At 40.2% G+C, this 26478-nt stretch overlaps 1 protein-coding gene across 2 annotated transcripts in view; it reads left to right on the top strand.

Annotated features, from left to right (window-relative positions):
• otofa (otoferlin a) overlaps positions 1-26478 on the top strand; it is a 50044-nt gene that overhangs the window by 17828 nt on the left and 5738 nt on the right. For both annotated transcript variants that reach the window (XM_023806633.2, XM_023806632.2), the window contains exons 6-42: positions 6232-6299; positions 6483-6597; positions 7249-7303; positions 8089-8220; positions 8938-9000; positions 9097-9181; positions 9268-9427; positions 9675-9861; positions 9976-10162; positions 10581-10801; positions 11341-11449; positions 11607-11784; positions 12971-13091; positions 13557-13657; positions 13832-13922; positions 14424-14540; positions 14742-14894; positions 15121-15304; positions 15491-15615; positions 15838-15972; positions 17208-17369; positions 18084-18203; positions 18289-18450; positions 18691-18853; positions 19038-19108; positions 19366-19395; positions 19654-19782; positions 20376-20451; positions 20988-21124; positions 21549-21686; positions 21846-21983; positions 22190-22317; positions 22855-23025; positions 23153-23313; positions 23961-24103; positions 24604-24692; positions 25313-25411. In XM_023806633.2, coding sequence (XP_023662401.2) covers positions 6232-6299; positions 6483-6597; positions 7249-7303; positions 8089-8220; positions 8938-9000; positions 9097-9181; positions 9268-9427; positions 9675-9861; positions 9976-10162; positions 10581-10801; positions 11341-11449; positions 11607-11784; positions 12971-13091; positions 13557-13657; positions 13832-13922; positions 14424-14540; positions 14742-14894; positions 15121-15304; positions 15491-15615; positions 15838-15972; positions 17208-17369; positions 18084-18203; positions 18289-18450; positions 18691-18853; positions 19038-19108; positions 19366-19395; positions 19654-19782; positions 20376-20451; positions 20988-21124; positions 21549-21686; positions 21846-21983; positions 22190-22317; positions 22855-23025; positions 23153-23313; positions 23961-24103; positions 24604-24692; positions 25313-25411 — 4704 coding nt within the window. The remainder of the gene's footprint in view (positions 1-6231; positions 6300-6482; positions 6598-7248; positions 7304-8088; positions 8221-8937; positions 9001-9096; positions 9182-9267; positions 9428-9674; positions 9862-9975; positions 10163-10580; positions 10802-11340; positions 11450-11606; positions 11785-12970; positions 13092-13556; positions 13658-13831; positions 13923-14423; positions 14541-14741; positions 14895-15120; positions 15305-15490; positions 15616-15837; positions 15973-17207; positions 17370-18083; positions 18204-18288; positions 18451-18690; positions 18854-19037; positions 19109-19365; positions 19396-19653; positions 19783-20375; positions 20452-20987; positions 21125-21548; positions 21687-21845; positions 21984-22189; positions 22318-22854; positions 23026-23152; positions 23314-23960; positions 24104-24603; positions 24693-25312; positions 25412-26478) is intronic.

Genomic DNA, 26478 nt, shown 5'->3' with positions numbered 1-26478 from the left:
AATTATATAAAAATCTGTGACTGCAATCAAAAAACTAAAAAGGCCAAATGTCGTGTATTTTGTTTGGTTACTTATGGTAAAGGTTAGGGCTGGGTAGGGGCATTGTTGGGATTAGGGTTTTGCACATATAACTGAATGGACGGTTCCCACAAAGATATGAATACAGGTCTATGCGTCTGTGTGTGCTTTACAGTTGTTATTAATGCAGAGAGGTGCATGTCTTGAAGTGATCAGTCTGTGTTGCATGCAGTATCAAGGATATGAAAGTGTGTTTGTGCTGTGTAGCTTTGGCCTGAATTTTTGCATGTTTTTAGAAGCCCTATTGTTAAGTTCATTGCTTTGTTTGCTTGCTGTCCTGTCCTGTGTTCTGCTTGGATTGCTGTGCTATTTGCATTATATTGTACTGTGCTGTGATATTGCATTGTGCTCTACTGTACTGGGACTAGATTCCTTATTTTACCCTCCAACAGAGGAGGGTGTTCGATTTAAAAGGACAGTTTTATTATTGCTCTGTGTTGCACGAAGCTATATATGGCTTCATCTGCCATTTTATTTATTTTTCTCTACAAGATCAAGCAAAGTTCTCCCTCTTGCTTTACAGTAGGTCGACTCCACCATATTTTATAATTAATACACTTTAGATCCAATAACTTCAGTTTCAGTTCATAATGGCACAATTCTCACTGTGCCTGCTCCACAGACCTAAAGTAAGCTCTAGCAATACCATTTCAAGTATGCTTGAGAGAAAGGTTCTAACAGCATTGCATAATTGGTAACTGGTGCACTTGTGTATTTTTATATGACTGTGATTTTTTTATAATCATTTGGAATTTGAAACAAAGAGCTTTGTTTTTCGTACGTTATAATGCAAGTTATTTAATGGTTCAGGATTTAATGTGCTACAGTGGGTTTGAACCCTGTCCTGGGTTGTTCCCTGCCCTGTGTCCATTGCTTCTCGGATAGGCTCCAGCCCCCAGAGACCCTGCACAGGACACACGGGTACGGATACTGGATGGATGGATGGATGGGTGGATGGATGGATGGATGGGTGGATGGGTGAATTTAATTTGAGCATACACATATTTCTTATTTCTGTGGATAACTGGAAAACGACATTCATCAGGGTCAAATCATAGATGACAATTTTCTCATTTTCAGCTCCTTTGGATTTGCTCTGGCTAATGTTATTTGCATGATGCTCAACTGCAATGGTGTATTGTTGATACTCTTTTCAGTGTATAAAATACATTAATATATATCAAGTGATATATCACATATACTTTAGATATACACTCACCTAAAGGATTATTAGGAACACCATACTAATACGGTGTTTGACCCCCTTTCGCCTTCAGAACTGCCTTAATTCTACGTGGCATTGATTCAACAAGGTGCTGAAAGCATTCTTTAGAAATGTTGGCCCATATTGATAGGATAGCATCTTGCAGTTGATGGAGATTTGTGGGATGCACATCCAGGGCACGAAGCTCCCGTTCCACCACATCCCAAAGATGCTCTATTGGGTTGAGATCTGGTGACTGTGGGGGCCATTTTAGTACAGTGAACTCATTGTCATGTTCAAGAAACCAATTTGAAATTATTCGAGCTTTGTGACATGGTGCATTATCCTGCTGGAAGTAGCCATCAGAGGATGGGTACATGGTGGTCATAAAGGGATGGACATGGTCAGAAACAATGCTCAGGTAGGCCGTGGCATTTAAACGATGCCCAATTGTCACTAAGGGGCCTAAAGTGTGCCAAGAAAACATCCCCCACACCATTACACCACCACCACCAGCCTGCACAGTGGTAACAAGGCATGATGGATCCATGTTCTCATTCTGTTTACGCCAAATTCTGACTCTACCATTTGAATGTCTCAACAGAAATCGAGACTCATCAGACCAGGCAACATTTTTCCAGTCTTCAACTGTCCAATTTTGGTGAGCTCGTGCAAATTGTAGCCTCTTTTTCCTATTTGTAGTGGAGATGAGTGGTACCCGGTGGGGTCTTCTGCTGTTGTAGCCCATCCGCCTCAAGGTTGTGCGTGTTGTGGCTTCACAAATGCTTTGCTGCATACCTCGGTTGTAACGAGTGGTTATTTCAGTCAAAGTTGCTCTTCTATCAGCTTGAATCAGTCGGCCCATTCTCCTCTGACCTCTAGCATCAACAAGGCATTTTCGCCCGCAGGACTGCTGCATACTGGATGTTTTTCCCTTTGCACACCATTCTTTGTAAACCCTAGAAATGGTTGTGCGTGAAAATCCCAGTAACTGAGCAGATTGTGAAATACTCAGACCGGTCCGTCTGGCACCAACAACCATGCCACGCTCAAAATTGCTTAAATCACCTTTCTTTCCCATTCTGACATTCAGTTTGGAGTTCAGGAGATTGTCTTGACCAGGACCATGCATTGAAGCAACTGCCATGTGATTGGTTGATTAGATAATTCCATTAATGAGAAATTGAACAGGTGTTCCTAATAATCCTTTAGGTGAGTGTATGATATACATATTATGTATCAAATATATAATTATTATTGCAAAGTTTGGGTGTTTTACAAACAACACTAAGCCTAATCAAGCTCTGGTTTTCATTGACCATTAAAAAAAAGCATCCCAATCTTTTGCTTCAGCCAGTGCTGCTCCCAGACTCCAGTGCTGTGGTATAAACAGTATGTGCAACTTCGCCCGAAAGCCGCGATCCGAGTAGCCGCTCATATGATGCATGTGATCAGCTTCACTATACTGCAGCTATAATACATTATAATCAAATCTTTATTAATTACAGTCAGTTCATCAAATTGTAATAATGAACAAGTCACTGTTTCAATTATATATATTTAATCATTTAAGAAAATGGCTTTACTGGCATGTCTTTAACAATCATCCCAAATAAAACAAGAAGGAAGGAAGAATGTTTAGCTGAAATTTTACAACAAGGCAATAATGGCTTAAGGAATGGAGTATTTTACCCAAGTAAGTGTGAGGCAGGGCATTTATAAGGCTCTGCGGGATCACAGCTTTGGTCTCTGCTTCACAGTAGCAGCTCCCAGAAGAACACCGTTCAATGGCACAGTCGAGTAAAACAAATCCATAAACTCCAGCTTTGTGACAGCACATTATTGATCTGACCTGCTTTCATGTTTCTTCACATTTCTTCAGCATGTGTCTTGGTCGCCCTGGTTCAGCACCACTGTTTTCTGTTGTTTAGTAAGAAACTGAGGCTTTAGTTAGTTAAGAAAATGTGTCATTGACAGACACTGTGAAACAACAGCATAGATCGTTCCCAGGTCTTCCTGGGAACGATCTATGCTTAAATTGAATTTAGAATACCCAGTTATATTATTTTATTGTGCTGTAATGTAGAGTAGTGGGCTTTGAATTGGATATTTAGAATGTGTGTACTAGCTTACTGTATATTACATGTTTATGACATGACAGCAGCTATAACATTGAACATTGCTGGTAACTTGCTGTTCACACGTGGCCCTCCTGCTCAGCAAAGACAAGGGCAAGGCTGGGATGGAAGGGGCAAATCAAAGGATAAGTGTTTGTAAGGGTGTGTGTACGTTGTACTCTAAGTGACCACAAGAGGCACTGTTTCACCAATCGTCTCTCCCAGTGTCTATGATCTATGGTCTCATATTTCGCCAATAATCACCTTCTCAAAAGCGCCTGTGTTTAGTTAGGTTGAATGAAAATCCTAAGAAAAGCTATTTGAAGATATTGTAGATATGAAATTTGGAAGCTTAGACTATTATATTTTTATTTAAATTTTGGTCATACACAGAACACATAATATGAGTCAAACCTGGGCTGTGGTTGTGTTCTTAGTTCATTCAGAGACGAAACAACGAGAAAATATCAAATAAATAAAATATGCTTTCACAAATCGTTTTTGAACATTCCTGTTAATTTCCATTATATTTTATTTTTATTCATTGCCAGATCGTTTTCAGCTTATTCATTTTTATTTTTACAACGGTGTTCTGGTTTGCTGTTCATATATACTCCAATTTAGTTTTTATTAATGTTTTTTTGCGTTTTAAGTTTACAGTAACAATAACAACCAAAACACAATATGAACTACTTTAATGCAAGAATATGCCAATTGACCAGGGTAAAAAGTATAATACAAACATTCTGTATCCAAGTGCTTTTTATATTTGTGGTAATTTCAGTATTCTATTACGTTATATGAATTTGTTTCCCCTGAATGTAACCCAATCCCCTTCCTTAAATCTTTGTTGATTCTTGGTCGAAGCACATTAGTTTGGCGTCACTAGTCTTCATAGACAGAAGACACACACTGTAAGCGCCGGGACAGCCTATAAAGCTCACCTGTCTACCACACAAACGTCATGCATTTATAAATTCAGCATCCACCACCTCATGTCGTCATTCCCATTGTTCAGTTCGATACCCTTCAAAAAAATCGTTATAGTTCCGGGTGTTATGGTCACTGGAATAACGTGGTAGATGGAGCAGTGGATTCAGGTGATGGATCCAAGAGGAAGATAGGTGTAGCCGTATGGACGGTCAGAGTGCGTGCAGAGCCACAGCTGCTACTGGTGCCCGCGCGTCTTCATTGTTCAGCTCCTGGTTTCACCCCAGCCCAGTGACTGCTTCTGGTCGAAGCCGCCTATGCTTTGCACTTCGTTTGCCAGACATTCGGTAACAGACGCGGTGACGGAGATGTAGGACGGCTGCTTGGCAGAAAGTTGTAGTTTGAAGTTTCTTTTTTTCTCTTTTGGTGGAGTACTTTAGAGCCTTTCTGAGAAGTGCAACTTTTCTACTTTGGTAAGGTATTTGGCACATACCTGTTTATACTGTGGTGCATGTTAATTATATTTAAATTTTCATCCTATGGGTTGCTTGTGTGCTTGTTTATGTATGTAATTTGTGGCGTTCAGCACAATAATTATTCTTAAATATCAGTTGCCAGCACTGCTGACTTTTTTCCTCATTACTTAAAATCTCAATAATGACAAACTCATTTAAACAATGTCAAGAGGGAGATTTTTAAATTGCGCTTCATATGACATTACTGAGTTTTTATTGTTCAGATACTTATTAGAATATTTTACAGACATATAATTAGGCAATTTTAAGAAAACTAAGTAATATATAAATGTTGGTTTTGGCTGGTTTGTGATTGAAGTATATCACAAAGTAGGCTGTTATTCACTTTTTAATTTATAGTTCAAATATATTTTATATTTTTATAATGCTGTTTATTTTGTCTTTACCATTTGAATACTATGCAAGACAAAAACTTAATATTTGAAAACAAAAGTTTTCTCATGTAGAATGTATCTTGAACTGATATTTCACTGATAGATTTTCATCCATTTAATAATTAAAGTTCTTAATTTGAAGTTCAGGCAATGACATCATTAACTTTTGTGGAGGGATATTTGATACACATTATGTCTAATGTCATGCAATACCTTTGCCTTGTACACAGTTGTGCCTGGGGGTAAATATTTTTGTGGCTTGTTTATACATCAAATGTCTGGTTAGTATTTCTTGAACCCTCAGAAAAAGCGTGATAAACCAAAACAGTATTAATTCATACTGTGTCATAATAATCAAAGCATTCAAACTTCTGACATTGACTCACAGTCTTACATATTTATTGTTTTCAAAATAAATGCCTGTTACTTTAAAGGAAAAGTTGGTACTAAGTTTAAGAGGTAAATTTAAAGGTGGTTTCAGAGTATTTTTTAGTCTCAGTGTGTGACTGAGTCTGTAACTTTGGGTGGTGTCTCCCCCCCCCCCCCCCCTCTCTCTCTCTCTCTCTCTCTCTCTGTGTCTCATGGGGATGCGGTGGGAGACTGGGAGTCATGGAGATTAGGGGACCCTGTGACATTATACGGCTTTGTAGTAATGGTGTCAGATAATTAGTGGGCTAGGTGATTCTTTGATCAGGTGCTTAGGGGGCATTTTGTTACATGTTCAGGCAATTGGAGCAGCAAATTAAATGACCAAGTGATTATGAAGCCAGACAGTTAGTGGACAGTCAGTTACTTATTTTGTTTATCAGGCCACGTTAGGATGGAGCAGTTGCCTAGGGAACCAAGAAATTGGGGGCGAGATTAGAATGGATTGGCGCCGTGCTGATAGTTGGAACAAGGGAACCAAATGCCAGTTGATGGCTGGGACAGCATTTCCCTGCGACACATCTTACACACGGTGTAATTTTCTTTGCTGTAATTCTCCTCCTCAGAGCCGGGAAAGGAGTCTTCTCAGCCATGAAGCTCGGCAAGTCACGTGCATCTAAGGAGAAGAAAGGAGGTAAAGGTGCGGGGGCTTGCAACCTGGGGGGTTCTGGGGAGAGAGAAGAGCGGAATGGCAGCCATTCTCACTCTTATCATGTTGCTGTTGTGAATATTTAGCGCTCTTTAGGTCAGGGTGTTAAAGGAATCCCAGTGTAGTGCTCCCAGCTACACTAAGCAGAACGTGCCTGGTCATTTACAGATGATCTGGCCTTCCTGGAAACAGAAGACTTGAACCGAAAGTCCTCTCGGAAGGACCCAGACAGCATCTCTGTGGCTTCGGTTACTGCTGTCACCACCAATGTCTCCAACAAGAGGTCTGACAGCCTCATCCACCACCTGCCTGAGGGCCCCGACCTCCCACAGGCCTCACATCTACATGCTTCTGACATTATACTGACATTATAATCAATGGAGCTTGGCGTGTTCAACCCAGCAAATTACATTCTAACTCTCAAACATGCATGGAAAGCATTTTATCCAATAAGATACTTATTATTCATTGATTGTTTTGTACAAGCTTTTATCTCCAAATTTCCCCGAATAAAATCACAATCATATACTCATTATATAATCTTACATACCTGCAGGATAATCTTACAGTAAATACCAGTATACAGTGTATGACATTTTAGGGATCGGTGATTTGATCCCTTTTGACAGATATACGCAATGTAATTGTCTTTCAGGTGGGTAAGTACCAGTGACGCATGTCATTGCTCTGGTTAATTTTATTCACACTGTTGATTGATGTAATTGCACCTTAAGTGCCATTTTCACTGCAAGAACAGCTGTCTAGTTTCCAATGATTTACTGCTTACTGAAAGCAGATGTTTATAATCAGGTGTTATAAATTGGTACAGAGCAAAACATCATTCACGGTACATATCTGATGTGCATATATATATCTATATATATAATATACACACACACACACATATATTTTTTGTAATGATATTATCTTGCAGATCAAAGCCCGATATTAAGATGGAACCTACCATCGGGAGGCCAGTGGATTATCAGGTACTTGGAAGCTTTAGATGGTCACTGGGTGGCTGTATAAAGACTGTCACCTCCAGTGAACCATGTGATCCTTTACGGAGATGGTCACCTCAGCCTGCCTTCCTGCTTCTTTTTCTCCACGCCTGAGCTTGGTGATCCATGGCTCGTGCTGCTTGGAGACTCGCTGCAGTGAAGGATGCTAAATTATGCATCGGCACACAGAAAGGGAGGGTCTTTCCTGATATCAAGCAGGCAGTGACCTAAATATAACATGTAGCACAGTGTCTCTCACAGTCCACTGAAGTTCCCGTCCACAGTCTCTGTCTCCCTGTCATGACCCCTGAGCACGTCCAAGTTAACTCCAGGACCCGATCAGATGAGTCATGTCATCAGGGGCTAGCTAGAAATTCTGGACCCCATGGCAAAATATAACCTAGGATCCCCTTGGTAGATTTTGCGGGGGTGGGGGACTCTGTAGATTTTGCTGGGGGGGTCTGGTCCCCATCGGGAGATTTTCCCGACTGGGTCCTGATGTTACAATATAAAGTGCTGGGCCCCCTGATTACTGCAGCGTTATATCACACCCTCAGAAGCCACATTCCTGAACACTGAGACTAATATTTTCCCTGTTATGCATTTCACGTTGTTGTCTTTTACTTTATGAATTTATCATACATATAGATGTACATCACTTGCCATATGCAATTCACTCTGTTGCTTATTATTTTCAGCGAATGCAATTTAATTGTCTTAAGCTGTTCTCTGAAATTAACACGATAGAAAAGAGCGTTATAATGTCTTCTTAGATCAGCGTGACGGTGATAGAAGCCCGACAGCTGGCCGGCGCAAACATGGACCCGGTGGTTTGCGTGGAAGTTGGGGATGAGAAGAAGTACACGTCAGCGAAGGAATCGACAAACAGCCCCTATTACAACGAGGTGACTCCCTCATGCTGGGCCAAGCGCCCAGACAAAGGTCAAAGCTACGTACACGAATGAAAACTGCCTTTACCCAAAGCCAGTCTACTCTAGAGACTGTAACAATAAGCAGCTGGAATTAGACACCCAACCTGAGAGCAACTGGGAGAGGAGTTTAGCAAACAAACCCATTTGGAAAGTCCTCAGCTCTCTGTTGAACCCTGAATGAATAAGAAATCCTCAGACTTTCCACATTCATTAGCATTTTAAGCAAAATTACACATCATATGTTCTTTGGTCAAATGCAATGACTTTTGAAATATGACAAGCAATGTTCAGAAGCTTTGTTAACTGGAGATGTAAACCAATAGGTGGAAAAAGGGACATAAATAAATCCACAAGACTGCTCAGTTGTCTAATACAGCTCTTTAATGATCTTGGTTTGAAGATAAAAGTGATTTTATAAAAGAAGTAAATTTAGTTCACAAGGGTTCCACTTTTACAATAAGACTTCCCTTATAAAGGGTTCATGAATGGTGTATAATCAGATTATTAATTAGGTTCAAACACTTTGTAGATCACTAATAGACAATCATAAATAAGTTATAACATTTTTTATTCATGAATTACTACTTTTTTTAAGTGGCAAAAGGGAGGCTTATTAAAGTGACAATATCAGCATCAAAAGAATTCATCATTATATGTTTGATTCATTAATGCACTTGTTTTCTTGCACAGTATCTTGTGTTCGACTTCCACATGTCTCCAGACTTCATGTTTGACAAGATTTTAAAGATATCTGTAAGTACTTTTCCTCACATGCACTCTGCTGTCGTTCCTTCCTGACTGCCAGGTTTAACTCTTCCAGCATTGATGGTCATTTCCGCTTCTCCTCAGGTCATCCACTCTAAAAACCTCCTGCGGAGTGGAACTCTAGTAGGCTTGTTCAAGATGGACGTTGGCACGGTGTACGCTCAGCCTGGTAAGCTGACCCACATCCATTTATCGTCATGATAGCTTTCGCATATGCAATCTGTACATCACCTGCCGGTTTGTGGTCCTTCGCAGAGCATATGTTCTACCATAAATGGGCAATGATCACGGACCCTGACGACATGGGCGGTGGATGCAAGGGCTACGTCAAATGTGACATCGCAGTGGTCGGAAAGGGAGACAACATCAAAACGCCACACAAAACCACAGAGAAAGATGACGACGACATAGAAGGGTAAACGCAATTCAGATTTACAAACTGTGAGGATTCAGTGGACTACGCCTTACTCCAGAGTTGTTCCACTGGCGACTTGCGTATTTTATGTGTTCTATATTTTTATGGGTCCTGAGGAGCTATTATCTGTAAACCAGCTTAGCAAAATACATGAGTACACAATAAATAAGTTTTAATCTTTATTATGGAATGATTCACAGCCATTTTGACAGCGTCTAACCAGTATTCTCTGGCTCTGGATTATCAGGAACCTTTTGATCCCAGAAGGTGTTCCTGCAGAGCGACCATGGGCTCGGTTCTATGTGAAGGTCTTAAAAGCCGACGGTCTTCCGAAAATGAACACCAGCCTCATGGCTAATGTGAAGAAGGCTTTCATTGGCGAGAACAAAGATTTGGTGGATCCTTATGTCCAAGTTCTCTTCGCAGGACAGAAAGTAAGTCTTCTGACCTGAGATATGTTGAGGGTGATAATTCAGCAAATAAAATATTTTTGGTTATTTCTAAAGATTTTAGTGCTTTTAGTTAGTAAAATGTTGTTATCCACACAGGGAAAGACATCTGTCCAGAAGAGCTCTTACGAGCCCGCCTGGAACGAGCAAATCATTTTCACAGAGATGTTTCCCCCACTTTGTAAGCGGATGAAGATCCAAATACGGGATGCGGATAAAGTAAATGATGTCGCTATAGGCACACATTTTATTGACCTGTCGAAGATTTCTAATGAAGGAGACAAAGGTGAATCTCTCACTCTTTAATGCCTTTTGCTGCTAGTTCTGCTTAGGCTCCTGATTCTGCATTTTAAATTTCACTGCATATTTTCTTAAAACTACTCCATTACCAACAGACCATCATAAACAAGTAATTCCATTGTAAAAATCCACAGTAAGGATGATAAATGTCACATCAAAACGTATTTTTTCTATATAAGTGTATTCCTTTAGGCCAGTGTTTCCTAATGTGGTTCTCGGGGATCCACAGTCAGTCCATGTTTTTGCTCCCTCCCAGCTCCCTACCAGACAGTCCACATTTTTGCAATAGGGAGCCGGGAGGGAGCAAAAACATGGACTGACTGTGGATCCCCGAGAACCAGATTGGGAAAGACTACTTTAGGCACATGTGAGCGGGTCCTTAAGTTGTTTTTCTTATTGACTAGGGTTTCTTCCCACACTGGGGCCTACCTGGGTATACATGTATGGCTCAACGCGGAACCACGGTCTCATGGATGAGCATCAGGACCTTAACGAGGGGCTTGGGGAAGGGATTTCCTTCCGAGCTAGGCTACTCCTTAGCATCGCTGTAGAGATCATGGACACCAGTGTTGAGACCCCCACCTCCACCGACGTGCAGGTGGAACCACTGCAAAGTATCTCAGAGGTGAGTCTTCCATCATCAGTCATCAGTCATCATCTGTCTTAAAGGCGCCTGTTCCACACATACTTGAATAACTTGCTCAAAGTTGAAATGTGATTAGAGGAGGTTTTTATAGCCTAAAAACAGGAGAGAGAATATCTAGAGGAGGTCCAACCCAGCAATCATACCCTGTGGTGTGATTAACATACCCGTGTAATGTACATATCTAGTTCAATAAATAAAGCTACTGTCATTTTTTTAATAAATGTTTTGCTCTGGCGTCTGCTTCTTGGCATAGTAACATCAAACTTTTCCTCCCATACAAAATGTAAAGTTTTGTTTGTGGCCTATTTCTTCAGATGTATATGTATATAATGGTATTATGCTGCCAAGCAACATAATGTAGGAATATAAATGAGAGCTATCTAGAGATAAAGGATATAGGTCTTATTATTTGTCATAATTGCAGTCAGTGCAAACAGCACGATCAGAAATGTGGTTTCCGGTCGAAGGGATAGAAGTTTTGTGCTCATGCTGCAGTCTTGTTTTCTTTTCCTTTATAGGAATCTGCAGGGAAAATAGAAGATTTCTTCCTCTTTGGGTCCTTCCTAGAGGCCACGATGATTGACAGGAAAATTGGAGACAAACCCATTAACTTTGAAGTCACAATAGGTGAGTCACTTTCAGAATTATATGGTGGATATAACTCTGTTATATTTCAGCATTAATATCTGCAGTGATTTAGCTTTGGTTCTGTTGATCATTGTCATTTGCTTTGAAGTACCTCTTTACACAAAACTCATTCTGCGGCTCTTCAAAAAATTCCCAGGAAACTATGGAAACCTAATTGATGGCGCAAGCAAGCCAAAAATAAGGAAGACGAGGAGGAACGAAGGCGATGAAGAGTCTGAGCTTATGCATCACGATGAGGGAGAGGAAGATGGAGATGATGAAGATCTGGTCCCAGTGTCCTCCACTCCGCTAATGAAGCCGATGATCACTGAGAGGTTTGGTCGACCATGATTATTTAAATTACAATTTAAATGATACCAACAGCCGTTAAAATTACCTGTCGAAATCACCCATCAAACTCAGTGGTCAGGCCGGAAACAAAACCTAACGTCTGATTCCTTACATTGCAAGCTAAGTCATAAAAGATCGATGTCGCCTAGTCGATTGAATTCCCATTTACAACCGCATTTTGGCTGTTCCATCCTAGAACTTCCTAACTTGCAGATCCTGTCCTATCTGCTTGGTAACCATGGTAACTAGGGTTAGGCCCTGGTTTACAGTTCCTAAGTAATTGTTCCTATCCTAAGACAGGAAATTGTATTACACAAGCTTCTTAACTTCCCAAAATCTTACACAGACAAACATTTTTTGCTCTGTCATGACCGGGTAGCATAAAAGTAATAAAAGAGCAGCCATATGGATTAAATAAGGAGATTTAGGATCTAATTCGTCCCCAGGACAGACCAGCCAAAATGCGGCTCTAAATGAGAATTCAATATTCTAGGCAAGATGGATCTGTTGCGTCGTAGTTTGCAATGTAAGCATGTTATGTTTTGTTTTCAGCCTGGCCACTGAGTTTGATGAGTGACTTTGACAGATAATTTTAATAGCTGCTGGTATAATTTAAATAGTAAATATCTATTATTATTTTAATAATTTAAATGATTATTTAAATAGTCGTTTAGATTAAATATTTTTACATAATAATTTAAATGACAATTTAAATTATAAGTTAAATAATTATTTAAATTACATATTAATTTATTGATCCGCCGAGGCTCCACGTGTGTGGAGTTTGCATGTTCTCCCCATGTCATCATGGGGGTGTCTCCCATGTACTCCGGTTTCCCCCCACAGTCCAAAAACATGCTGAGGTTAACTGGAGTTACTAAATTGCCTATAGGGATGCATGTGTGAGTAACTGGTGTGTGAGTGTCCCTGCGATGGGTTGGTGCCCCATCCTGGGTTGTTCCCTGCCTTGCACCCATAGCCTCTGGGATAGGCGCTGGCCCCCCTGCCAACCTGAGTAGGATAAAAGGTTTCAGAAAATGGATGGATAGATGGATGGATGGATGGATGGATGGATGTTCTAAAGCAACCTTAAAACAAGACACTGTGGCTTTGCAATGAATAATTCACTGTCTGCACAGTTTTAACATCCGCAAAATTTCTTGATTTCAGGAATTATTACCATTTGCCGTATTTTGATCGAAAGCCCTGCATTTTCATCAAGAGCTGGTGGCCAGATCACAGAAGACGCCTTTATAACTCCAACATCATGGACAAGATTGCAGATAAACTGGTTAGTACACAAAACCGTGCCGGACATTGTGAGCCATTGTGCCCCTCCAAATGCCACCCACCAAGAACCCTGTCTTTTATTTTATTTTATTTTATTTTATTTTACCTCAATTTTATTTTTCAAAAAAGGAATTCATCTTAAGACGAATAAGCCTGGTCTCTCGCAGGGGGGGTGGCTCTAGATTGTATGCTTACACAATGCTCCCTCCAACCCCCCGATCGACAAGTCTTTCCATTCCCCCTCACCACCCCCCACCTGGCTTGCACCCCCCTGCCACCCCCGCCTGGCATGCCCCCCCCCCCATCAGATTTGCTGTGTCACTGGCAGTCCTGTTATATTAGTCACATTGGTGAGGTAGTTAACTCAACATGGACATGTGGATGGTGAAACATCTGAGATGCTGCAGTGCATTTGAAGACTGCAGGTAAATGACTGTCACTCCTGATTGCTCTTGGGGCGTAACAGGAAGAGGGTCTGAACGATGTCCAGGAGATCATAAAAACCGAGAAGGCCTACCCGGAGAGGAGGCTGAGGGGCGTCTTGGAGGAGCTGGCCACAGACTGCAAGTAAGAGGAATTTAGCATGTGTGTGACGTACGCTTCCTTTGCTTGACTTCTTGAAATGTCAGCTGCCAATGTTTCAAACTGCAAATTTTTAAAACCACGATTACTCAGATTAAGCCTGGGCAAAATGGCAAACCTTTAAATGCCGTTTGGTTATAACCTTTCTTTTTATTGCAGTCGCTTTTTAACGCTGGCAAATAAGGATGAGAACCAGTCAGGAAGGACCAAGCTGGACCGAGAGAGGCTGAAATCCTGCTTGAGGGAACTGGTATGATTTAATCTAGCTGTTCATTAGCAATTTTTAAACAGCTGTTTTGCCTCCGCTCCGCAAGCATCTGGTAACACTTACCTAAAAGAAAATGTCTTTTCTTTCTAAAAATATTTTGTCTTTTGAGAGTAAAAGGAAGGTAAGTGAAGTGGGAGTAGATGAAAGCAGGGCAGAAGAAAACATACAAAATATACAAAACACTTATATTCTGTTTAAGACAGAGCTCCATGTCTAATGTGCTTCTAGACTGTGAGGGGAGGTTCATAGTTGGTCCTCGAAAATGAAAATGTACAGTATTTACTTGTTCCCTCCATTGTGAGCATCTCCGACACAAAGCTTTTTCCCAACACGGAGACTTTCACGCTGCGTTTTTTGTGCAGCTCTACAATGATGCACAGTGGCCATCCTGCTCTCCATGGAGCTCAGCGGTGCCTGACCTTGGTGCATTCTCTGTCATTTGCGAGATTACTGATTTCTGGTCTTTCCTTATTGCCCCTGAAGGAAAACATCGCCCAGCAGGCGAAACTAATCCGCTCTCAAGTGAAGAAAAACACGGTGAAGGATAAACTGAAGCAGGTGCAGAACTTCCTGCAGAAGCTGCGGTTCCTGGCAGATGAGGTGATGCGGCAAATGCAGCATATAAACTGAGAAGGTTCACTGTATTTTGGTGAAATGAAAAAGTGACCTTTACTAGCATAGGATTGATATTTTATTTTCTAATGAATCATTTTCTGTTGCATTGCATTTGTCAGAGGAGCAGTTGAGATGCAGATGTGTACCAGTGTTATAACTACGGGGTGCCTCTGCCTTTGTGTTTAGCCTCAGAACAGCATTCCTGACATTTTCATCTGGATGATTAGTAACAACAAGCGCATCGCCTATGCTCGCATCCCGGCCAAGGACATCCTCTACTCCATTGTAGATGAAGAATCTGGGAAGGACTGTGGAAAAGTGAAAACCATCTTCCTTCGGGTACTGGTTTCCAACCATATCGTTTCGTTTCTCATATTCTTTGCGAAGCAATTTTTTTTTGCAGACGTTGCCGTTTGTCAAATAAATTGAGGGGGAAAACGGTCTTTTGTAAATGTGATGTGTTAAATATGTTTTTTTTGTGCAAAATTGTGTAAGAAATTCTTATTTATTTATTTATTTGTTTGTTTGTTTGTTTGTTTGTTTATTATGTACATGCTAATTCCAGCTACCGGGTAAGAAAGGCTTTGGACCAGGTGGCTGGACAGTGCAGGCCAAGCTGGAGATGTACCTTTGGCTCAGTCTCAGCAAGCAGCGAAAGGAATTCCTGAGTGGCCTGCCCAATGGCTTTGAGGAGTTCAGAGATGTCCCACCCGCCAACAGCGGCCCCCCCACCACCCTCATCTACAACAGTAAGTCCTTATATATGAAGGGTGACGCTAAACTCCCATGATGCACTGCATACTTGGCCAGACTGCTGTGGGTCATTATTGTTAATGTTGTTGTTCTTACTATAACTAATTAAACTAATAAGCTGACAATGCACACAAGGTGAAGCAGGAGGGGATGGCGGCTGATTTGCCGTCTTTGTGCCGCAGTGAAGCAGGTGTTCCAGCTGAGGGCACACATGTATCAGGCACGAAGCCTGTTTGCAGCAGACAGCAGTGGCCTCTCCGACCCCTTTGCCAGAGTTTTCTTCTCCACCTACAGCCAAGTCACTGAGGTGGGCAGAAATGGGTGCTAAACAATGTCGCTGTGTCCCAACTATCTGAGTCTGGGAGTAAATGATCCATTCCAGCTGAATCTTAATGCCCATTGTGCCCATTGGATTTTATTTTAATCTCCCAGCAAGTATTTTATGTTAATTTACAAAGTATCTAATTGCCTAATCTAATAGGGAAGACAGACTGCTGACTATTGGTGCCCTTCTCTGTTTCTCTCCAAGATTTTGAGTGAAACTCTGTGCCCTACGTGGGACCAGCTCTTGGTGTTTGATCACGTGGAGCTGTATGGGGAAGCCGCGGAACTAAGGGATGACCCACCCATCTTAGTTATTGAGTTCTATGATGAGGACAATGTGGTAAGAAAGTTCATAGGTGCAAGACTGAATTAATCTATGATGAAAGAGATTAATAGTGATGTGGTAATTACATATTTTAATATTTAATACTGTTGTATATGTTATTTTCCCTTCAAATAATTGTGGTTCATCATAAACTTTATCTAATCTAATCTAATCTAATCTATTATAATAATTTTGAAATTAATATTATTTATTTAACCTGTTCAAAGAAATATTAGTGTTAATAGTCACTGAACTCTATACTTGGATCCTAAGATAAAGTGCTATTTTTATAGTGATCTGGCTACTTGACAGACAGTGTTATGATGTTGCTAGCATGTTAGCATGCCACACACCTGATGAACACGGACTATGAATTTTTTCTAAGTTTTCTGACAGTTGTGCATTTATTCCTATGCAAATTCCACCAAACTCTGGATTTAATTGGGCTAAGTAGAGTGTGCACTGTTCCAATAGGACTGATGATTGTTCTTCAGCACATTGTGGATACAGCTGCAAGACATGCAAGAGGCAGACATTGTAACAGACATTCTCCACATTCCCTTTCCATTATATTACAATGTACAATGTTTCTTCAGGCAGTACACAGTGGTACATTTTGACCACAAGGACAACTGAATACAAGCACTTTAAGACCCTTCAATTAACACACAGTACAGCTCAATAAAAGCTACTATTACAGTACAGGCAAAACAAGATGTTAAATTGCCCAGAACGTCACTCTTGCATTTCATCAGCTTCCCTGGTTTGCTGACAGCTTTCTGATGGTTTGCTGAGTGCTGTGACAGATTTTGAAATTTCTAAAGGTTAAGTATAAATCACATGATTTTCACACTATAATTTAATTCCATTTGATTATAATCATCAACACAATTTTTTATTCTTCATGGCCTTGGTAGGTCTGATTTTAGTCTTTCCTTTTCAAATTGTATCTAAACTTATTTAAACTTTTCTAATTATTACATAATTAAATATTTTAATCTAATCAGTTAATCTTAAATTATTTTAAAAATCTGCTGCAGTGTTGGACTGAAATTGTTGAAAACTGGAATTTTCTTAATTATGACTATGACCAGTGGTGTGTTTTCCATCTTGGAGTGTTTTTACTTGTTTTGGGGCATCAGAGAATCTCATTTCTGGGAGACTCTGGAACATTCCAAAATATCCGGGCTGTCTCTCCAGCTAGAAACAGCGGTACAGAGGTTGACAGCACTTTTCGTGTGTGAATCCAGGGCAGAGCTGAGTTTATAGGTCGCGCCTTCGCCAAGCCTCTCACTAAGATGTCGGACGAGCACTATGGCCCCCCGCTCTTCCCGCCTCCGCTGGAGTATTACCAGATTTACCGAGGAAACACTCCTGCGGGGGATCTGCTGGCCGCCTTTGAGCTGCTGCAGGTGGGTTGATACTGGACCTATCAGCAGAGAACTTGCATCTTCAATCCACACAGAACCAGTGCATTCATATTATATACCACAGTCATATGATATACCACAGTCATATTATATACCACAGTCATATTGTATACCACAGTCATGTTATATACTACAGTCATATTATATACCACAGTCATATTATATACCACAGTCATATGATATACCACAGTCATATTGTATACCACAGTCATGTTATATACTACAGTCATATTGTATACCACAGTCATATTGTATACCACAGTCATATAATGTACCACATTCATATGATATACCACAGTCATATTGTATACCACAGTCATATTATGTACCACAGTCATATGATATACCACAGTCATGTTATATACTACAGTCATATTGTATACCACAGTCATATTGTATACCACAGTCATATTATGTACCACAGTCATATGATATACCACAGTCATGTTATATACTACAGTCATATCGTATACCACAGTCATATCGTATACCACAGTCATATTATATGCCACAGTCATATGATATACCACAGTCATATTGTATACCACATTCATATTGTATACCACAGTCATATTATATACCACATTCATATTACAACTAGTGCCTTAAGCAACAGGACAGGATGCAATTATTGGCTCGTCTATGTCTCTCTTCATGATTCTTCACTAATTTCATTGCAAATAAACCTGCTTTTAGATTGGCCCGGGTGGGAAAGCTGATCTGCCCCCGATCGACAGTCCAACAGACACTGACCACGGCCCCATCCTCCCTGTCCCAGTGGGGATAAGGCCAGTCCTGAGCAGATATAGAATTGAGGTAAAAGCCTTATATCTGCCATCTGGAGTCACATTCTATGGTCCGTGTGACCCAAAGTATTTCATGTGTGGAAATTCTCCTTCAGGTTCTTTTCTGGGGCCTGAGGGATCTGAAGCGTGTCAACCTGTCCAATGTGGACAAGCCCCGTGTAGACATTGAATGTTCTGGTAAAGGGATACAGTCAACGGTCATTGCAAACTATAAGAAAAATCCTAATTTCAGCACCCTGGTCAAGTGGTTTGAAGTTGTGAGTATCCTTTAAATCAACTGCCAGGTTTATTATTTGTAATATTCATATTTAACATGATGTTTATATTATTATTTACCCTTGAAAATATCCTCCAGTGCCATTCTGTCCAGTCGAATCATACTTCATAAGTCACAGTCCTACATGGCATGGATTGATTCATAAATTCATACTTTTGTTAACTTGGGCTTCTGACAGAGGTAACATTTTCCTTGAAACTCTTCTGTGGTTCCTTTGAAGGACCTGCCTGAAAATGAGCTTCTTCATCCTCCGCTCAACATCCGTGTGGTTGACTGCAGGGCTTTCGGTCGCTACACCTTGGTCGGCTGTCATGCCGTCGCCACCCTTCGCAGGTTCCACTATACCGGCAACGGCAAGCTGGCCAGCAACTGGGACACTGGTGGTAAGTTTCCTTTAAAAACCTTTCATTTTAACACAATATCTGTTCTTCATTCTCTCAAGCTTCATGGTTTTGTTCTCCCTCGTCTTCCTGTTGGGTTCTGTTTTGATCTGTATTGTCTTTCAGCAAAATTGAGCAACATCTAGTTATGCTTGTGTCTCCTCTTGCTCCACTTCTTCTTCCACAGCGGAGATAATCATCAACATGGAACCAGAGCCGCTAATCAAGAAGATGGATACAGTCGTCAAGCTGGAGGCAGTAAGTCTAGCGCTTATCAGTACAGGGTCACACTACTTTCAGAGAGGCCATGTGATTTAAGGCGCTCCTCCATCTGTCAGTCCATCTCTATGAAGCAATTATCCTGGGTCATGGTTGCAGCATATTTCACATTCATTCAACTAGAAAACCCACTTAGATGTTCCATAAAGGAACAACAGGAATGTCCTTGAACACACATATTTCATGCTTTTTGTATATGGTGATTTTTATTTTTTCTTATTTTTCATGTCCTCCAGTCATCTGATGCCGTTGTTAAAGTTGACATGGTGAGTCCAAGAAATCCTGATCAGACATATAACATACAGTATATACCATATCTGATTATATAACATACAGTATATACCATATCTGATTATATAACATACAGTATATACCATATCTGATTATATAACATACAGTATATACCATATCTGATTATATAACATACAGTATATACCATTTCTGATTATAAACATCATATAGCGATTAATGTCATTATTAGCTATTTGCTTTTGCAACTGATTGCTTTTTTTTTTCCTTCACAGAATGATGATGGCAAGAAGAAAAAGAAGAAGAAAAAGAAGGGAGAAGAGCCAGAGGAGGAGGCCGAGGCGGACGAGAGCACACTGGATTGGTGGTCCAAGTACTTCGCCTCCATAGAAACCTTAAAAGAAGTGAGAGACTTTTCTGTATATAAATAAACAGTAAGATCACAGAGGTATGGTGCACAGTACAGAACATGCTTTATCTCTGACGTTATTAACGATATAAACGGGCTATTACACCAAAAAACAATATCATCAATAGCATATTATTTTGTATATTATTATTTTTATTTATTTATAATGATTGGATAGATATCATAGAACAAAAAAGTAAAATAAAGCTTGCTGTATAAAATCAGTGTGCATGACAGCTAGCCATCAAAACATATAGCTAATTAAAGAGTAAAACATCTGGATGGCAATCAACATGTGCTCATCTAGATCTTTCCCTTTCCTCCAACTGTAATTCAGTATTGCGTTTTCTATCTAACTGGAAAAAATCAAGATTGTCACTCTCTGATATATTTCGTCAGCCTTGGCATTGTAGTAGTTAATATATATCATAGAGCTTGGATATTGAATAGAGCAGTCAGTGAGAAGGGATGGATGGTGTTATGGCTATTTCTCCCGGCCAGAGTGTTCAGTGACCACCTCGTAGAGTTGCAATGATGATATCATGCATTTTTAAATATATGAGCTGGTGGAATTGGGTTTTGTTCTAGCGGCTCAAAGCAGAAGAAGCTGCTCTAGCAGAGGCAGAGGAAAAGGAGGACATGGAGATTGCAGCCGAGACCGCAGGTAAGCTAATGGGTGGCCCCGGATTTGGAGAGCCCCTTAATGCTTAAGACTTTGGGTCATTATAATCATTATAAGTGATTGTTACACCTCTGTGAAATCAGGGCTGGATTGTGGGATGTTTTATAAAAAGCAAAATTCCTGGAACAATGGTAGTATTGCCAGGTGATTGACTGCTGATTGATTGTCCAACATGGAAAACTAAGAAACTCTTAATAAATTTTGGTTTATGTCATTAAAAAGACTGTTAAGGTCAATGTAGTGCAAATAGAGTTTTATGCAATTACCAATATTAGAAAACTTTCACGTTAAATTTATCTTTGGAAATCTGTGTATTATACATCTGCTGCTAATCCATTTGTTTACTACTATGCTGTTAATCAACTTTTAGCTTACCCTTACACTTATCCTACACCACTTCCCTACTTCTACCCAATGCATACTCCATTCCTGCTCAATTTTACTCTATTGCTACTCTACTCTCCCACACTTCTAAACTGCTCCTACTCCGTTCTACCTTGCTGTCACTGTATATGTAGAAATTAAACCTGATGTAAAAGCCTCAAAGGGTAAGGAGAAGAACAAGGAGAAGACCAAGAGCTCCAAAGACAAAAAGAAGAACCAGGCGGCAGAGCTAGCGGAGGTGGAATCCCAGCCAAAAGTTGATGAGCTTCTGGTGAGCATCTCCCTTGCAAGAATAATAAGCAGCACTGGAGCGAGAGCTATTCAACGTATTACAAATGAGGCAAAAACCTAGTGAAGTTTTTTATATAGCATATTTTCAAGCACAAAGGTTATTCAAAGTGCTTTATGGAAAATGAAATAAGAAATATAACACATACAGTTAAATGGACATAAAATATGAAAATGAAAAATTAAGACAACTATATAAATAAACTGACAAAATGCATCATTAAGAGAATTCAGGGAACACAGAGTGCTATCAGACTACTAGAGGTTTTCCTGTAACTGATGGGTCTTGCGGTTTTTCTTGAAGGTGGACGAGGAATCAGATGTCATTAAGACTTCTCACGTGGCGGAGGGATGAATCGTGCTGGAATACTAAACTTTTCTTCATTTGATTCCTTCTTTGTGCCCAGGTATACAACAAGGAACTTGAACATGACTTTAACGACTTTGAAGACTGGTTGCACACTTTCAACCTTTATCGGGGAAAGGCTGGAGACGACGATGACGTAAACGCGACAGATGAGGAGAGGATTGTTGGCAGATTCAAAGTATGAGGATTTTTTTCAACTAGAATTATTTATTATTTTTAAGGATGTAACTGCTTTCTTTCAGTTTTCAGTTTTATTGGTCCTCATTGCTTTTTCACGGATGAATTTTTGATAGATGCAATGAACCAGACCTGATTCTGTTTTGCACGTATTACACAGGGGTCGATTTGTATGTACAAAATGTCACTCGCAGAGGAATTCACCAAAGAGCCGGGATTTGACCCCAATTTGGGCATGTTCCAAGGCATCCCACATAATGATCTGATCCACGTCCTGGTTCGCGTATATGTGGTCAGGGTACGTTTTTATTACGATTTGCTTCTTCATATTTGTGTTTCGAATTTCATTGCCAGAGTATATGCTTGTATGATTTGACACTGCATAAATGCTGTATTTTGAGTATGGCACATTTCTTTTGACAACTTAATTAGGCAGCTTTAGCTTGCTAAAGAAACAGCTTTTGCAGCAGGATGCAGGTGAGACTGAACTTACTGTCTCCGTAGGCTACTAACCTGCACCCTACAGACATTAATGGGAAGGCTGATCCATACATTGCGGTCAAACTGGGAAAGACAGAAATCAAAGACAAAGAGAACTACATCTCCAAACAGCTGAACCCTGAATTTGGAAAGTGAGTCCAGAACTGCTGAACATGAAGCCCACATCACAATGCTGTTGAATTCAAAACGAAAGTTACACCCTCAGCATGAAGACTTTTTACATGGTCGTGGGATTGACACTGTCATTCAATATATTTCTCATAATTTATATTAATCTTGACTGCTGACATGGTACTGCATTTATGATTTTCAATAATACATCACTGGATCTCACCAATAATATAAAAGTGTTTATAGCAGGGTCATTCAAATCATGGTCCTTGAGGTCCGAGCCCTGCTGGTTTTCCAGCCTTGCTTTACCTGTCAGTCAGGTGTGAAGCCTCTGACCAATCAGAATCAGTAATTATTAGACTAACTACTTGGGAGAACTGAAAACAAGGCCTGGATTTGGAATCGAGGTCCAAATTTGAAGAACCCTGGTTTATAGCATTATTTACATTTAAATGAATGAAAATGAATAAAAGGAAGCATACATTAAGTTCCATTTTACATTTTTTGCTGTAATAAAACATTAAAATCTGTTTTCTGCTACCCATTTGTTTTCTAAGGTCTTTCGATATTGAAGCCATTTTTCCCATGGAATCCATGCTCTCAGTGGCAATCTATGACTGGGATTTGGTGGGCACTGACGACCTGATTGGGGAAACCAAAATTGATCTGGAGAATCGCTTCTATAGCAAATACAGGCCAACCTGCGGCATTTCCTCTACCTATTCCACGTAAGTATGTGTGCATTCCTTCAAGAGTCTGACAGATTTTTATTCTGTTCACCACACATTCGCAACATTCCTATTGTATCGTATTTACCATGCTAACCAACATTCGTTCTGTTCTCTCTCAATGCAGTTTTGGGTACAACATGTGGAGAGACCCCATGAAGCCCTCACAGATCCTGTCCAAGCTTTGCAAGGAATCCAAGCTAGATCCACCTCAGTATGGCCCCGGTGGGCGAGTCAAAGTAGCCAACCGGGTCTTCCTGGGCCCATCGGAAATTGAGGATGAGAATGGTCAGGAGATCTATATGTTCTTCTTTACTCTATTTAGTCACAGCCACAGTAAAATTATTATTTATTAAATCACTGAATCCTTCAAATTTCACTTCATTTTACAGTAATGACTGAAGGAAATCCATGTCTCCGGAATGACCTAATAGCTCTCATGACAACTGAGGGCCATAACATGCCCATGTAGCGATTCCTGCCTTTATTTACATTCCCAGTAAACACATTTATTCACATTTGTTTACTTTTCTAATGTAAATTCTATTCTTATTATATTTACAGGAAAAAATATAAAAACATATCAAAATCCATGACTCTTGGCCTGTATAGTCTCTAATTCTGTGGTCTCCTAGCAGTAGTAATTTATATAAGCAGCTGACAGAAACGTGTTCACATTCAGGAAGAAATAAATTTGGGAAATTCTCCATTGGTTGAAATTTTCAGCCCTTTGACTCAGTCTATATGCTGTTCTTGCTAAATATACTGCATCAGTTAGTAATGAAGTGCCTTTATAATCTCAGCTTCAATAAACTCGTAACAAGAGTCTACTGTACCCGCTATGTAATCGCTGTGGTGGCTGTTAGCTCTTTAGGTTTGGTAACGTCTGGAGCATACAGGTCTTGCTCAGTAGGTGGTGGTGGTTTTTCGGACAGGTCTGAAGAAACAGACGGATGAGCATGTGGCCCTGGCAGCTTTGAAGCATTGGGAACAGATTCCAAATGGGGGCTTCAAGCTGGTTCCTGAACATGTAGAAACCAGGCCCCTGCTCAACGTGGAAAAGCCTGGAATCGAACAGGTTCGGCCACCACCTTGTTCCCCAACAAGTAGCACACTACCAGGAACCCTGAACTACATACTATATCCATGCAGACATATGTTTGGCCCCAGGTGTTCTGGTGAGCCCCACCCTCCATCCCCCAGAGTAGCAGAAAACAAAATTTGTCAGTTTATTTATATTAAAAACATTTCAGTAGCACAGGGTATTTGGCTGCTAACTAGCTACCTTGCATCTGTTTCACTAGAAAAGTAGTGAAATATTAAAACTAGTGTAAATAACTGTCATGTCTGAGCAACTACAGCAGGCAGAACCAACCAATCAGATGTCTTGATTCTGCCTCCTCTAGTTGCTTGGACCCACCTCCTCTACCATCTGATTGGTTATCTCTCTGAACCAATCATTTTTTTGATCTGCCCTCAAAACATTTTTGTGTTAGTTAAACTCCCACAAGCGTCTGTTGATAATTGCCCGTGTTATTTCTGTTCAGTCATTTGTATGCCTGATATATCTTTCTGCAGGGGAGGATCGAACTGTGGGTTGACATGTTTCCTATGGATAATGCAACACCTGGCCCTGCTGTTGACATTACACCCAGAAAGCCAAAGAAGTAGGTCATGACCTGGCTCTGGGGAGCCTCCCTGTCTGATTTCAGTGTGTCATTCTTCAGTGTAGTATTCCAGGATTGCTGCTCATCAGACAAGCACTCAGAGCTATGCAAATGGCAGTCACCGTCAGTCCATCATGACGGCGATTCTGTGGATCCTATAACTTCTTATATTCTGGGTATTTTGCTCCTCACGGTTAACACAAATTTATATTAAGTAGTGATGAAGTAATACACTGCTTAAGTGATGTGAAATTACAGATGCGTAAATTTATACTCGTACAGTGCCGCTGTTCATTAGGTGGTAAGTGCTTATTTATTTGCACAGAAATATCCACCAGAAGTTGCATATAGAGGGTGAAAGTAAAATCTCTGTCTCTGTAAAATCACCAAAATATGGAAATTATATTTTCAGTGATTGCATAACTTTCATTTTTCAGTGCTACATTCCAGAGCTCAGACAATTAATTACTATAAAAATTAGATGGCCCAGGCTTCTTTGCATTCAAGTAGCATCCCATGAAAATCTTTTCACGTGTCCTAATGCTTTTATAAAGAAGGCCTTGAAATCTTGGTAACCTTGTGTGTTATTAGTTGACTCCCTGTCCTTTCCATCCTACCAGATATGAGCTGAGAGTGATCATTTGGAATACAGATGAAGTGATTCTGGAGGACGATGATTACTTCACTGGAGAAAAGTCCAGTGACATCTTTGTCCGGAGGTAGGTACAGGCATGCGCACATGCTGCTTTTTCTTGTATGTGACAACATCCAGGGATATTTACCATCTTCTGTACTTGTGTTCATAGTATTGGAACTGTCTTTGTTGTCCAGCTGTGAGCTTTCTGAACAGGTCTGTGGTCCATATTCCTCCCAACATCGAGCCATGTTGACTGAAGAACACGCGTGTAGACCACGTCACTTAGCTACACACACGTATGAGTAAAGATACCAGCCACAGCTACATGCTAATCCTGAGCATTTATAAGAGAACTTGATAACGGCCATTCTCTTTTATGTGTTTTCTAGCTACTTCTTAAAAATATTATATATATAATAGACTTCTATCTAGTATAAAAGCAACAATGACAGCTAGTTTGGAAAAAAATCAGATTATTATCTTATCCTAGTTGAAATTTAGAAACTACTATGGGCCTTTCCTATATGTATTTCTGTTTTTGTTTCTTTTAAAGGAGAAGTGTGGAACAGGCATAATAAAATTCATTGCTATTTCCTGCCACTAGAGAGTTATGTAAACTCTACAATACATAAACTTCAGGCAGTAACACTGAAAGAAGCTGAATGACTAGGTTTGTAGATCATTCAGACGCTGTGAATAGAGACTGTGAGTTCCCTTGAAGGGCATCTGCGAGGGTTCTCCCACTTTCCAGCAGACTTACTGAGCTTGTGTGCCTCAGTCAGACCATGAATGCCTATCGTTTACTTGCCACTTATTCTTCCCAAATGCAAAATCAACCCCAAAGCAGGCAGGAGGCTTTCATTTCATTGAAACAACTTCAGCATATTCTGTCTTGTTGATTGGACATTTTCTTTCCTTTAAATGCAGGCAAGTGAAGCTTCACTTAAACTTCCCAAAAATAGTGAAAAATGTCTCCGTAATATATTATTAACTGGAACACTTCAGGGGAAGTGAGCTGATTTTTTTTTTATTTCAGTTTTAACATGGGTTTAACATACTTTGCCCAGTTCTCAAATTACAGTATTCAGTACTCAAAATCAAATTAACTCTGCATCTTACACTATATTAAAGTAATTTCTTCTGTTATTT

Source organism: Paramormyrops kingsleyae, chromosome 19, assembly GCF_048594095.1.
Source record: "Paramormyrops kingsleyae isolate MSU_618 chromosome 19, PKINGS_0.4, whole genome shotgun sequence".
Taxonomy (NCBI): domain Eukaryota; kingdom Metazoa; phylum Chordata; class Actinopteri; order Osteoglossiformes; family Mormyridae; genus Paramormyrops; species Paramormyrops kingsleyae.
This window is presented reverse-complemented; position numbering and strand designations above follow the sequence as displayed.